Below are 14,028 nucleotides of genomic sequence, written 5' to 3'. Positions count from 1 at the left end.
ATCATTTAGATTAGGGATTCTTAACCATTTTCATGTGTGTCATGGATTCCTTTTATAGTCTGGTGAAGTCTATCAATACCTCAGAATAATGTTTTTAAATGCATAAAATAAAATACAGAAAAGACAAGTAGATAGAGAATTGGTCTATATAAAAGGAAATTCCTTTTGCTACCTTGATGTGTTCAATTCCACCCATGTTCATCCAGGCCTGTGCTTGGTCTGGGTTCAGTTGCACAGCTGCTTGATAGCTCTAAATAAATAAGAAACAGCTTTAGGTCAGAAAACAAATACTCATTAAAAACACATTATGTGTGTTATATAAACTGCTTCATTTATAGTAAATTTAAATTGTTAATACAGTTATATAAAATGACAGCCATTATTTCTATGAATGGACTATTAAATCTCTATGATTTTCTTACATTCACTGGATCACCTAAGTTTTGCTAAGTGTAAACTGTAAGAAACTAAAAAGTATAATTTCCCAGCAATTTCCTTGTAGACTCACAGAAACTGTTGGATCTTTTAGAGAACGTAACTGATTTTTAGTTCCTACTGATCTTAATGTATAAGAATACCACTGTGCTTTTTAGTAGTTGTTTTCACTGTAGATCGTAATAGTAGTAGTAGTACTAGTAGCAGCAGCAGCAGCAAAACTGCTACTAATTACTAGTACAAGTAACACTAATAGAATCATAGAACTGGAAAGGAATCTGGGAGATTGGTTGCTTCAGCCTCACTCTGACACAACATCCCTAATAGGTACTTATCTAATCTTTGTTTAAATATGTCTACTAATAAAGGATTTTGTTAATTTAAAAATGGACTGTTTCATTTTAAGACAGTTCTATTAGAGAAAGTTCACATACTGAGCTGAAATTCATCTTGCTGCAACTTTGGTCCAAGTTCAATTTTATTGTTTTTTTTTTCCCTAACACTTAGTACAGAGCCTGGACTTAATAAATGCTTGTTGTTTGCCTGCCTATTGTTTGGAACTATACAGAATGTCTAATCCCATCTTCCAAAGGGCAATTCTTCAAATATTTGAAGGTAGTTACCAAATATCCCCTATTCCTTCAATGTTCCTGACAAATATCTTTCTTGATTCCTTTACCATTTTGATCATCCTCCTTTGGATGTTTGAAGAATTGAAGGTTTGCCAACCAGATGTAGTCAGTCTGACCATAGCAGATTTAAAACAAAACTATTATATCCCTTGATCTGCACAGTATTGTTGTTGTTGTGTTTGTCCTTTGTTCTCAAAAAAAGAACAACAAAAAATATCCTTTGTTCTCATCAGGGAGATGATAACATGACTTGCAGTTGACTTTGATTTGAGTGAGGGAGGACTGTGCAAGGCCACCAGCTTCACTTTCTCCCCCAGAGCCATGTGGGTCCAGTGGCCAAATATTCATCAGTACAACTGAAGATGGTCCAGGATGCCATAGGAGACCATGTTCTTTTCAGCCTAAGGTCTTTTCAGGTTCTCACTTTGAGTGAGGCAACACCCATTCAGTGATTAGACCTCTTTAAGAAGTGAGTCAAGGGATGGCCCCTTTAATTAAAAAAAAATCAAACTAGCAGGGGAAGACCCTCAGGGTTGCTGGCCAAAAGAGCAACAGTTTCTATATACATTCACTCTGAGTCAGGAGGGCCCAAAAATAGCCATTAAGTGGTGCTTGGACAGGGATCTATTGTATTCCAATCTAAGAACTCCAAAGTAAAATGGGCTTAAGGTTTGGCACAGTATACTTTTATTAACACGGATCAAGATTCCATTAGCTTTTTTTTTTTTTAAAGCAATGCTGTCACACTAATTTATCATATTAAATTTCTGATCAACTCAAATCTTCTGATCTTTTTCAAATGTCTCACTGTCAAGTTTGCACTAATTTATTTTCTTACACAACCGATTATTTTGAAGTTAAATGAAATGCTTTATATTTGGCAGGGTTAAACTTCATTTAATTTGGCTTTACTTAGGATAAACAGTTTAGCTTTTTTTCTTAGCCTATCTAGATTTACCAAAAGTAATAACAATAAGACAGTAGAACCAAAACAGTGTTATGACTAATTAATTTTATTCTCGACGAAAGGACTTTGATTCATTTTTGAATATTGAATAGCAAACTGAACAGCTCAAATGGGATTGTATTTATAAATTTTACAAATCTTAAAGCATTATATATGGTAGGTGTCTAATAAATCCTTGTTGAATGGAATGACAAGAAAACAAATTCAAATAAGGGATTTATTTAAAAAAAAAAAGAAGGAAGGAAAGAAAAAGAAAGAAGGAAAGAAAAAGAGAAAGGGAAAATAACTCTTAGAGAATACATCCTACTTTTGAGAACTTATCTAAATTATATATGGTGGTAATCTACCTTGGTGTAGAACTTTGCACAATAAGTTTTGCCTGACTAATCATAGATTCTTCATGTGTTCAAGCATATTTATCTGTGCGTGAATTTATATGTATTTGTACACACACAAACATACGCTTATATACAAACACACATATTTGTTTGTAAGATGTGACATGGCATAGGGGATAAAGTGCTAGGTTTGGAAATGGATCCCTAAATTAAAATCCTGTCCTCAAAAAACTAGGTGGGTGATTACAGTCATGCCCAAGTTCAATGTACCTCAAGGAACTTCCTAGAATTTATCTAAATTGTGTATAGTTACAATCTGTCTTGCTGGAGGGACTTGATATACCAAGAGTTTCCTCCACTGATAAAATCACAGATTTTTCACATATAATTGTATATTCATTTGTATTCAAAATTATGATGTTAGAATATTATGAGTTACAATTGTTTCAACTAAGTGGGATAAACAATAGATGGTTAGTATTTCATTGAAGAGAGAAATCAATCTGGGCTTAGACAGACAGAAAATGGTAATTATGGTAGAGGTTGAACTTGAATTGAGCCTTGAAGGATGGATGTAATTCAAATAGGTAGAGAATAGGGTGGATAAGGTGTTCTGGGAAGGGACAATGGACAGAGCATAGAGACATAATCTGAATATTCAAGACATGTCCATGGGATTCAGTTGACTAGTTCAATTGTACTGTAGTGTTCATGCAGGTAAGTAATTGTATAGAAAAACCTGGAAAGGTAGATTGGAATAAAGTTATAGAGGTTCTTGAAGGTCAAGCTAATGATCAGAATGATGACTCTAAGGTATTATTAGATGGTCAATTATTATTTTTTTAAAAAGATTCAGTTATGCTTATTATACATATATACTTATATTATTATTACATATTATGCTTATATGCTATATAAGTATATTCATAAGACAAGAAATGAGAATAATGTATTTAGAAATATTTCCTAAAATGTATGAAAGGAAAACAATCAGTAAGAAAGTTCAATTAGAGGGGCGGAGTCAAGATGGTGGGATAGAAACAGGACTTCCACAGGGCTCCGGCTCCCACCTTCTCCAAATCATCTAAAAGGTGACTCTGAACAAACTTTGGAGCTACAGAACCCACAAAATGACACAGAGAAGCTAACCTCCTGCTGAGGTTAACTGACTGAAGAAAATAATACCTAAAAAAATAGACTAACTCAAATGGCATAAGAGGTTCAAAAAGGTAATGAGGAGAAGAATGCCTTAAAAAGCCAAATTTGCCAAATGGAAAAAGAATCTCAAAAGCTCACTGAAGAGAATCATTCCTTCAGAATTAGATTGGAGCAAATGGTAGCTAGTGACTTTATGAGAAATCAAGATACTATTAAACAGATCCAAACAAATGAAAAAATAGAAGGCAATGTGAAATATCTCATTGGGTAAAGCACTGACATGGAAAATATATCCAGAAGAGATCATTGAAAAAATTATTGGACTACCTGAAAGCCATAGTCAAAAAAGAATCTAGAAATCATCCTTCAAAAAATTCTCAAGGAAAACTGCCCCGATGTTTTAGAACCAGAGGGCAAAATAGAGGTTGAAAGAATCCATGCATCACCTCCTGAAAAAGATCCCAAAAAGAAAACTCCTAGGAATATTATAGCCAGCTTTCAGAGTTCCCAGATGAAGGAGAAAATATTACAAGCAGCCCAGAAGAAACAATTTGAATATTGTGGAAACACAATCAGGATAACACAGGATCTAGCAGCTTCTACACTAAGTGATTGAAGGGCTTGGAATATGATATTCCAGAGGTCAAAGGAGCTGGGATTAAAACCAAGAATCACCTACCAAGAAAAACTGAGTATCATGTTTCAGGGGAAAATATGGTCCTTCATGGAATAGAGGACTTTTAAGCATTCTTGATGAACAAACCAGAGTTGAATAGAAAATCTGACATTCAGATACAAGAAGCAAGAGAAGCAGGAGAAGGTAAACAGGGAAAAGACATCATAAGGAGCTTACTAAAGTTGAACTATTTACATCCCTACATGGAAAAATGATAATTGTAACTTATGAAACTTTTCTCAGTATGAGAATAGTTGAAAGGAATATAAATGTATATATACATATATATATGTCTATATAGGAGGGTATATGGATGTATGAATACATATGTGAATGTGTGTATATATGTGTACAGGTATAATAGATAGAGGGCACAGGACCAATTTAATAGGAAGGGATGATACTTGAAAGGTGAAATTAACAGGCGAGAGAGGAGTATAATGAAAGGAGATGGAGAGAGACAGAATGGGGAAAACTATCTCATATAGAAGAGGCAGGGGAAAATGGTTACAATGGAGGGGAAGAACAGGAAGGCAAAAGGGAATGGGTCAACCTTATTCTCATTGAATTTGGCTCAGGGAGGGAATGAAATATGCACTAAATAGGGTATCTCACCCTACAGGAGAGTAGGTGGGACGGGGATGAGAGGGGGGATGATGGAAGGGAGGGCAGGCTGGTGGGGAGGGAAGTTGGAAGCACCTGCTTTTGAAAAGGGACAGGATCAAAGTAGAGAATAGAACAATTGGGAGGTGGGATAGGAGAGAGGGAAATATAGTCAGTCTTTTACAATATATCCACTATGGAAATGTTTTGTATAGCTACACATGTACAACCTATACTGAATTTCTTATCTTCCCAGTAAGGGTGGGTGACAAGGGAGGACGGGAATGAATCTGGAATTCAAAGTTTTAAAATCAAATGTTTAAATATACATATATATGTATATACTCTTATTAATATTATTTTATATGTAACTGGGAAATAAGGTATAGAGGCACTGGGGCATAGAGATCTACTGTGCCCTACTGAAAAGTCAGAGGGGATATGGGAGAAGATATGGGAGATAGCAGATTGGAGGAGGGCGTATCCAGTGGGATTGCTATTTTAGGGTGGTGGGTAGGGGGAAAAACAGGGAGAAAATTTGTAACTCAAAATCTTGTGGAAATGAATGATGTAAATTAGAAATTAATAAAGCATTTGATAAAAAAAATTAAGTTCAATTAGTCAGGTAACCACATTTCTTAAGCATACTGGTTATATTTGAAATTTTATTCTGTATAACTTCAAGAATTTGAAATTCCATTATTTTGGATATTCCCTTCACCGATTCAGATAACTCCTCTATGATTTAATGGATGTTTTCAATAGTTGCTATGACTGAAATACCCACAAAACTCTTCAGCCAACTGATGAAAAGTCTCCATAAACTCATCAAGGATAATCCTTGAAAAACAAACATACCCTATCAAAAGACCTGCACATAAAACCTCTCTATGAGGATCCACCAGAGTTGGGGCTGGCGCTGCCTCCTTGTCAACACAGCCCCCACCATGCCATGTTGGAGAACTCTAACTCGTTATAATCACTGAATTTAAAAAAAGGAGCATCTTAGAGCAATTCAACATACCTCAAATGCTTTATCAAGAAAATTCTGTTCCCTTAGTTGGTTTCCTTTTGTGAAGAAAAGCTCAGATATGACTTTAGGGTCCTTTGGCTTTAGCTGGAGAGCTTTATCTATAGCTTCTACTGCCTAAAGAAGTAAAAAAGTTAACATAAGAAAGAATTCTATATTGTTAAAATCCACTTAATATAACATTATTTATGTGGCATTTGTTTAGTACTGAAGAGTATAGGACAATGAATATCAAAAGACCTAGACACTAATCCTAACTTTGCCACTGACAAATAGTCTGATCTTCAAGAAGTCCTTTCACTTTCCCATATCTCAGTTTTGCCCTTTATAAATCAGTACCAATTGGAATATGTGAGAAAAAAAATAACCATATAGCTAACATCTATATAGTGCTTATTATGTGCTAGGCATTGTGCTAAGCACTTTACAATTATCATCTTTTTTTTATTCTCACAACAATCCTAAGAGGGAGGGACTATTATCCTAAAGTGGAGTGCTGTCCCTACTTTATAGATGAGGATACTGAAGCAAATAGAGGTTAAGTGACTTCTGCAGAACTGCACAGCTAGTAAGTATCTGGGGTCACATTTGAACTCAAGTCTTCCTGATTCCTGGCCCAGCATTCTTTCCACTGCACCATCTACCTGCCTGTAGGTGCTAGTCACATTTCAAAGGTGAAAGACGACAAGTAAACAGCTCAAATGTTCCATAAGTATCTTTATAAATGACAGGGGAAATCAAAGAAAGATTTCCAGAATGCTGGATGAATTTGTGGAGAATATGAACAAGAGTCATAAAGGATGGACATACAGGAGGTTGCAATCTCCATAACTGTACAACTTTGGTAATATTACAGTATTATTTTGAGAGTGAAAATAAAGAGCTAATAATGTATAAGAAGATTGTTAGTTTTTTTGAAGGAAAAATACTATTAAGTCCAAAGCAATATTGTTGATTAAAGATAGAAATTGCATTATAACTAGTCATAGAGGCATCTGGTTAAAAAATACATGTAAGATACTCAGTGATATGAATAATCCCAAGAGAACCCAGCTTTTATCCATGTTTGAATTTAGAAGCTCTTTATCCACTTATCTGCTCTTACTAGTGGACCCAGAGAACATTTAAAAGCAAAAACAACACCTTACTCAAGAACCACAGTACCTTGCGGTAATGTTCTTGCTTGCTGTATATTGCTGACAACAGGCGATAACATTCCAGGCATTCAGCCTCTTCTGATACAATGTGGTTGGTCATTTTTTCAGCTTCTTCTGTCTGTCCCATCACAGCTAAAACCTGAGCCTAAAATCAATTTCAATGTTTTGTTTTTTAAATATTCTTTAGGAGTTCCTTCTAAATATTTTTTTTACTTACCTTTGTAATTCAGTATATATTAACAATGTTTTGGTTTAAGGATTTTCAGAGCTTATCTAGTAATTCACTGATATTGTTGCACTAACCATTTGACAGTCTCTGGTTTTCTTCTTATACCTTAGGTCACTGGCAAGGAATATCTGCTAAGGTAGTCCTTTGAGGATGAAAGATTTTTACCTAGACTTCCAGTTCTGTATAGATTTTTATAGTTTTAACAGGTGAGTGTGCTAATAGGTAAGTTTCATTTGTTGCTGCATTAATGAGTAAGAAGAGCAAAGACTGATGATTTGGGTATGAGTATCTTGGGTGAATGAATTCAACACTTGGTAGCACCTGAAGAGAAAATAAATAGAATACTGTAGATGCCAGGGTTTCTTGACTGAAAGAATGCCACTAATTGGGTTAATAACACATTGTTCTTATTTTTGTCTTATTGGGTTTTGATAATTGTCTGGTATCCTTCCCTGTCAGTCACAAAAAAATGATTTGGGACTATAAAGATCCTTGAGTTGTAGGACAGGGTTGAGTTGGAGGACAGGGTTCAGTCATGCTTGAAAGTTCTTACAGAGATACACACAGGCTGCAAGAAAGGAGAAAGAAGTGGGGACTAAAGTGACTGAATGGCAACAGAAGCTATGGGTAGACTTCGAAGTCCTACTCAGGATTTAACAAGCCAAAATGGAAAGAATCAGAGACACAGAGGCAACAGGCAAAAATATAAATAGAGGAGGACAGAGGTGTGTCAGAGAGATTAAAGTAGGCCATTAGGCACAGTATACATCTCTGAACGAGGACTAAGACTGAAGGTACTGGTCTTACCTACCTCTTCAAGAACTGAGGGAAGGTAACCCCCAAAATTTACCTTTTCCCCAACTTTCCCTCATCATACCTGTCCAGCAAGAGACACAGTAATATATTCTGCTCACTTATTTTACCTAAATATTTTCTTGTATCCTCATTTTTGCCTCAAACATAAAGAGGCTAGTGGTTGACCAGAGTTAAACAAAAATTTTAATTGATCAGTGAGCCAAACCTGTCTTACTATTAGGAATTTTCCTAACTGGGGACTTCAAGTTACTATAATCACGTTTTTCTTATTTGTCCTTCATTCTCAAAGAGGGCCATGACATCAGGAAGGTGATACCATGACTTACAAGCAAAGGATTTAAGTAAGGAGGGCTGTACAAAATCACCAGCCTCACTTTCTCCTCCAGAGCCATATGGGTCCAGTGGCAAGATATAGATCAGGATAAGTGGAGATGACCCAGGATGCCGTGGGAGACCTTGGCCTTTTTAAACCAAGGTATTTCCCAGGTCTCAGTTTGTCTGGGGCAATGCCCAAACAGTGATGGGTAAAAAATGAGGCAAAGAATGGCCTCTTTTACCTGGTCAAAAAGAAAATTAACCTGTAAGAGGAAGTCCCTCAGGGTTTCTGGCCAAAAAAGCAATAGTTGCTATTTATATTCCCTCTGAGCCCATAGTTACTCAAACAGTAACCTAAACAACTTTCCTCCCAAGACTGCATTGACCTTATGGCCAAAATAAATATTATAGTCACACTGGGACCTGAATTCTTATTCACCTCTCTATACTCAGTGTTACCCCCACATATCTTTTCAATAAACACATATACCAGGGGCGGCCAGGTAGCACAGCAAGTAAGAGCACCGGCTCCAGTGTTGAGAAGACCTGGAGATCGAATCCCGGGCTCAGACACTCAGCACCACACCCAGAAATAACTGGCTGTGTAACCTTGAGCAAGATACTTAACCCCGATTGCTTAAAAAAATAAATAAATAAATAAACACATATACCAAACATCATCCAAATGTACCTTTGGTTGGAGGTCCTTCCTTTTTTAAGGTCCAGTTCAAGAGCCACCTTCTACATGAAGCCTTCACTGAATGCTTGTTTCCCTCCCCCTCCTCCATCCCTTCCAAACCCCTTTCTCCCTTCACCTCCCTCTCCTGAAGTCTTAATTTTCCTCCTGCTTTAATTTCTCAAGATATTTTGTTTGACTCCTCCTATACTATTACCTGCATTTTGATTTGTATTTTCATGTATTTGTATTTGGGTCTCTTCATTCTTACTAGATTGAAAGCTCCCTGAGAGTAAGGACTGTGTTAATTATTATATTTCCAGGCCAGAACAGATAATGCTAATTACTTTTTCTCTGACATAAACTCCGTAAAATAGAGAAAAGTACCAAGTGTACCTAAGAGCCATTATATTCCTTCTAGGTCAAAAAGCTCATTAGTCTTGAGCAGGGCTACAAAGTCTCCCCAATCTGCTCCTTTCTTTCCATTTTCTTGTAGATGGCATTTTTCCATTTAAGATCTCCCAGGTGAGAATCAAATTTGCCTTTTGGCTCAAATGTCTTCATTTTCCCAAATTCGTCTCAGAACAGAGTACTACCAATTCCTGGATGTCAACCAGTTCTTAAAAATCCCCCTTATCTTTGGATTCAATTTTTCTTACCAGGGCCAGCTGTATTTCCTTAGCTGAAGGCTGGAGTGTTGCAGCTTCACGGTAAATCTGTAATGCTTCTTCATACCTTCCAGTGTTGTAATACAGTGCTCCCAAAGGGGACAGTATTTCAGCTGATTGTGTTATATCCAGGGCCCTACATGTTAAGAAAGAGCACAATATCTTTTTTTCACTTTCATTCTTCCTTGGATTTGTGTTCTGTTCAGATTGTTAGCCCTTCAAACTTCATTTTGGGTGATTCTTGTTCATATCACTCCATAACATTTGCCTTTAAGAGGCATGTTTTGGAGCAGCTAGGTGGTGCAGTGAATAGAGCATCGGCCCTGAAGTCAGGGGGACCTTGAGTTCAAGTGTGACCTCAGACACTTAACACAAAAAACTAGCTGTGTGACCTTGGGCAAGTCACAACCCCAATTGCCCTCCAAAAAGCAAAAATAAATAAATCAAAGAATTTGTTCTGCAAAACTTGGAGAAAAAAACAAGGCATGTTTCAGGGACATTTATACTTGGAAAGGACTATCTCTCTTAAGATGCTTTGTTTATATTTTATTATTTCTGTTTGTATCAAGATAAAGGAAATAGATAATTTATCAATCAGCATTCGATAAGGATTCGATATGCCAGGCACTGTGCTACGGGCTAGCAATACAGAGTCAAAAAATGAAACAATTCCTGCCCTCAAGAAGGTATATAATCAATATTTTCCTTTTAATAAAGAGATGACTCTGCTGAGTCATTTTATTTATTCAAGAATACATGTGTGAAGGGTCTTTTCTAGGAGAGGCAATGGATTTGTGCTGATCCATCTGCATTCTTTCACATGGATTTATTTATTTTTTAATATAGCTGACTTGGGTTATCTAGTCTGTGATTTCTGAAATATGGTGACTTCTACTGAAACATTTCACCATCTGAGGTAACCATGCAAACAAGTATAGACAAGGACAATAGTATATTTCATTGTTTTCTCTGGAAAGCTACAATACCATTCATCATTCAGGGCTATTTGGACTAATAAGAGAAATTAATAGATCATGGCTAGTGTTTAAGAGCTTTTCTTGCTAAACAAACCAAAAGGTGATGGGTGACATGGGAAGGTGTAGGGGAAAGCCTACGCAATTCTCAGGCTTCTGAAAAATATGGAAAATAAAGAAAAAAATGCTCTTCAGGACCTGAGTCTAGGGAAGCTAAGATTCACTAAATGGGGGAACACCACATAGTCATGAAGAAGTTTTATATTATACTTATTTTAGTGCTCCTCTGCTGAAAGGATTTTCATATCTTTTCAGAGACTCTGCACCCCTATTCATCCTCCTTTTAGATCAAGGATGAGAAGACTACTGACAGTCTTTTGGCTAAGTGAAAAACTGTATAAAAGTTTTAGTGTAGCCTTTCTGCAAACCAAACTCAAAGAAAAGTCTGAGTAAAGAAATAACTAACACAACTAACTTCATTAGCTTACTCAACTAGTAAAATATGTGTTGAGATGATATCTGCATCCCACTTCTATCCTCTGGAATGACACATATTAAATGTAATTAATCTTTTTCAAAGCAACAGCTGCTCAAACATTTCAAGCCAGCTGTCATGTCCTCTTTCCCAGCATTACCAAGGGAAAAGTATTAGGCAAATGGCCAGAAAAATGAAAGTTGAATTTATGAGGAGCTTCAAAGAATTGCAAATGTTTTTTTTCAAGACAAGTTGGAAGAAGGAACAACTTTTTTTTCAACTTCACATGCTTACCGTTTGTACCATTCCTCAGCTTCTTTGTTCTCTCCCAAAGACCTGTAGAGTCTTCCAAGGTTAACCATGGCCACATGATGATGTGGGCTAAGTTGGATGGCCTGTTGGTAATGGTACATTGCACTTTCTGGAGCCCCTGAAATCAGAGAAGAGGTTGCTGAGACCTGGATGTCCTAAAGTTGTCAAATACTTGAGTATTTTAATTTCTCTTCTACTTGTATAATTAAATTGATCAATATTAGCAAACTATAAATCAGTCTGCTTCTTGACCTTCCTGATTCCTGGTTTGGGGATTATTTAACTAAGTTGCAGAATATTTAAATTGAAAGCAGCTTATTAGCATCTCAAGTAAGGGCTAGGCAAGATAAATAAAAAGAAATCATTAAATCTTAAGAGCTGAGATATTAGAAGTCATTGGCATAATCTCTTTTCTAATGAATTATCTCCTTTACAATATCTCTGACTATATTTGTATTTAAATGCTCATCACTGGAGAGTTCAATCTTTAGAACTATTCTGATTATTAGAAAGTTTTTCTTGATTTAGAATCTGCCTTCTTATCAGTTTGGTGCATTGATCCTAGTTCTGTCCTCTGGAGCTACTTGTTGTTGTGGAAAAGAGGTAATGAGTACCCAAATAGTTAAGATAGAAAGCAGAATGTTAAGCAGGGAGAAAAGGAGGGGAAATTGATGGTAGTGGTGAGAGAAATATTCATGAGATAAGTGGCATTTGAAATGGGTCTTAAAAGCAGTAACTTCCACAGATGGTGGAGCATGTTCCAGGCAAAGAGAGGTTTTAAGTAAAGCCACATAAAACTGGAGAGGGTAGGAAGAAAAGAAAATGGAGAATAGATCAGTGTGTGTAAAAGCAAATATTATATGTGAAGGCAAATATTATATTATTTTTAAAATTTAGTATTTTATTTTTTCCTAATTACATTGTAAAAAAATTATAATTCTTTTTCAAATTATGAGTTTCAAATTCTCTCCCTCCCTCCCCCACCCCCATTGAGAAGGCAAGCAATTTGACATAGGTGATGAATACGTAGTCATACATAACACATTTCTATGTAAATCATGTGTAAGGGTTATGGGATTTAAAGATCTTCCATGCCCCATTGGACTTGCTGACGTAGCATGAAGGGGTGGGGCAAGAGGAAGTGGAAGCCAAGCTAGAGTTCCTGCGGTGGCTAGCAGTGGTGGCAATGGCAGCAGCAGCAGCAGAGGCAGCGGCAGCGGAAGAGCGAACCACTTTATGAGCCAGCCAGAATTTCTGCTAAGGACTCCTGCTGGGGACTGCAAGGGGCCAGAACTGCTGGGAGCATGCTTCCTGGACGCTGGGTGGTTGCTGTGAGTGGGGAGAGGAGGACCTTTGCTTGAGGTAGCCTGTTCTGTTTTAAAGGCTTGAGAATGTGGGTGCTTTATACTTTATCTACCTGTTCCAATTTCATAACTACTCTGATGGCTTTGACTTTCTGGTTTTGGGACTCAGTCTTTTGGTATTTTAATAAATGTTCTCTCTTTATCCCCCATATAGCAAGCCTGATATATTTGTGATTGATAACTACATCAGCATATCTGTAATTTCCGTAGGCATTGTGAATATTGCATTGCTGATATATCATGCTGCGAAAGAGAACATAGAAAAAAACAAGAAAAATAAAGAAACTAAAGAAAAAAGTATCTTTGATTTGCATTCAGGCTCCACTAGTTTTTTCTGGAGATAGACAGCCCCTTTCATTATTAGTCCTTCAGAACTGTCTTAGATAATTGTATTGCTGAGAATAGTTAAGTTCTTCACAGTACATCATCAGACAATATTGCTATTACTATGTGCAATGTTCTCCTTGTTCTGCTCATTTCATTTTGCATCAGTTCATGTAAGTCTTCCCAGTTTTTCTGAGAGTATCCTGCTCTTCATTTCTTATAACAGTATTCCATCCATATAATAGTATTCCATCACAATCATATACAACTTGTTCAGCTATTCCCCAGTTGGTGAACATCCCCACCATTTCTAATTCTTTGCCACCACAAAAAAGCTGCTATAAATATTTTTATACATATAGGTCCTTTTCCTTTTTTTAAATCTTTTTGGGATACATAATGGTTTTATTTGGTCAAAGAGTTTTTATAGTAGTATAGCCTTTTGGGATTGCTCTACAGAATGGTTGAATCAGTATTCAAATTCATCAGTAGTGGATCTGTGTTTTAATTTCCCCACATCCCCTCCAATATTTGTCCTTTTCTTTTTCAGTTATATTAACCAATGTGATAGTGTGTGGTGGTAGCTCAGAGTTGTTGCGATTCTATAATCAATAGTTATTTAGAACATATTTTCACATGACTATAGATAGCTTTGATTATTTTGTCTGAAAACTGGCTGTTCATATTCTTTGACCATTTATCAATTTGATGGGGTGTTTGGGATCTATATCTGTAACAGCAATTTGTAAAACCAATTAGCAACATCAGTCTGTAATATCAATTTGTAAAACCAGTTTGTACAATTGTAATTGCAATTTGTATTGTAAAACTGTAATAGCAATTTGTAAAACCAGTCTGTAAAATACCTTTCCCAGCCTC

The 14,028-nt window shown here is 36.3% G+C and overlaps 1 protein-coding gene across 6 annotated transcripts in view; it reads right to left on the bottom strand.

Moving 5' to 3' along the window:
• The window catches only part of TMTC1 (transmembrane O-mannosyltransferase targeting cadherins 1), a 340,352-nt gene that overhangs the window by 12,623 nt on the left and 313,701 nt on the right, over positions 1–14,028 (bottom strand). For all 6 annotated transcript variants that reach the window (XM_069094886.1, XM_069094883.1, XM_069094881.1 and 3 more), the window contains 5 exons: positions 11,444–11,579; positions 9,692–9,836; positions 7,004–7,141; positions 5,834–5,956; positions 173–250 (listed from right to left, as the gene is read on the bottom strand). In XM_069094886.1, the coding sequence (XP_068950987.1) occupies positions 173–250; positions 5,834–5,956; positions 7,004–7,141; positions 9,692–9,836; positions 11,444–11,579 (620 nt within the window). The remainder of the gene's footprint in view (positions 1–172; positions 251–5,833; positions 5,957–7,003; positions 7,142–9,691; positions 9,837–11,443; positions 11,580–14,028) is intronic.

This window comes from Petaurus breviceps, unplaced genomic scaffold, assembly GCF_028583685.1.
Source record: "Petaurus breviceps papuanus isolate PSGF00001 unplaced genomic scaffold, PetGlider_PUasm1.0 221, whole genome shotgun sequence".
Taxonomy (NCBI): Eukaryota; Metazoa; Chordata; class Mammalia; order Diprotodontia; family Petauridae; genus Petaurus; species Petaurus breviceps.
The sequence above is the reverse complement of the archived record's forward strand: the minus strand, read 5'-3'. Positions and strand labels throughout refer to the sequence as shown.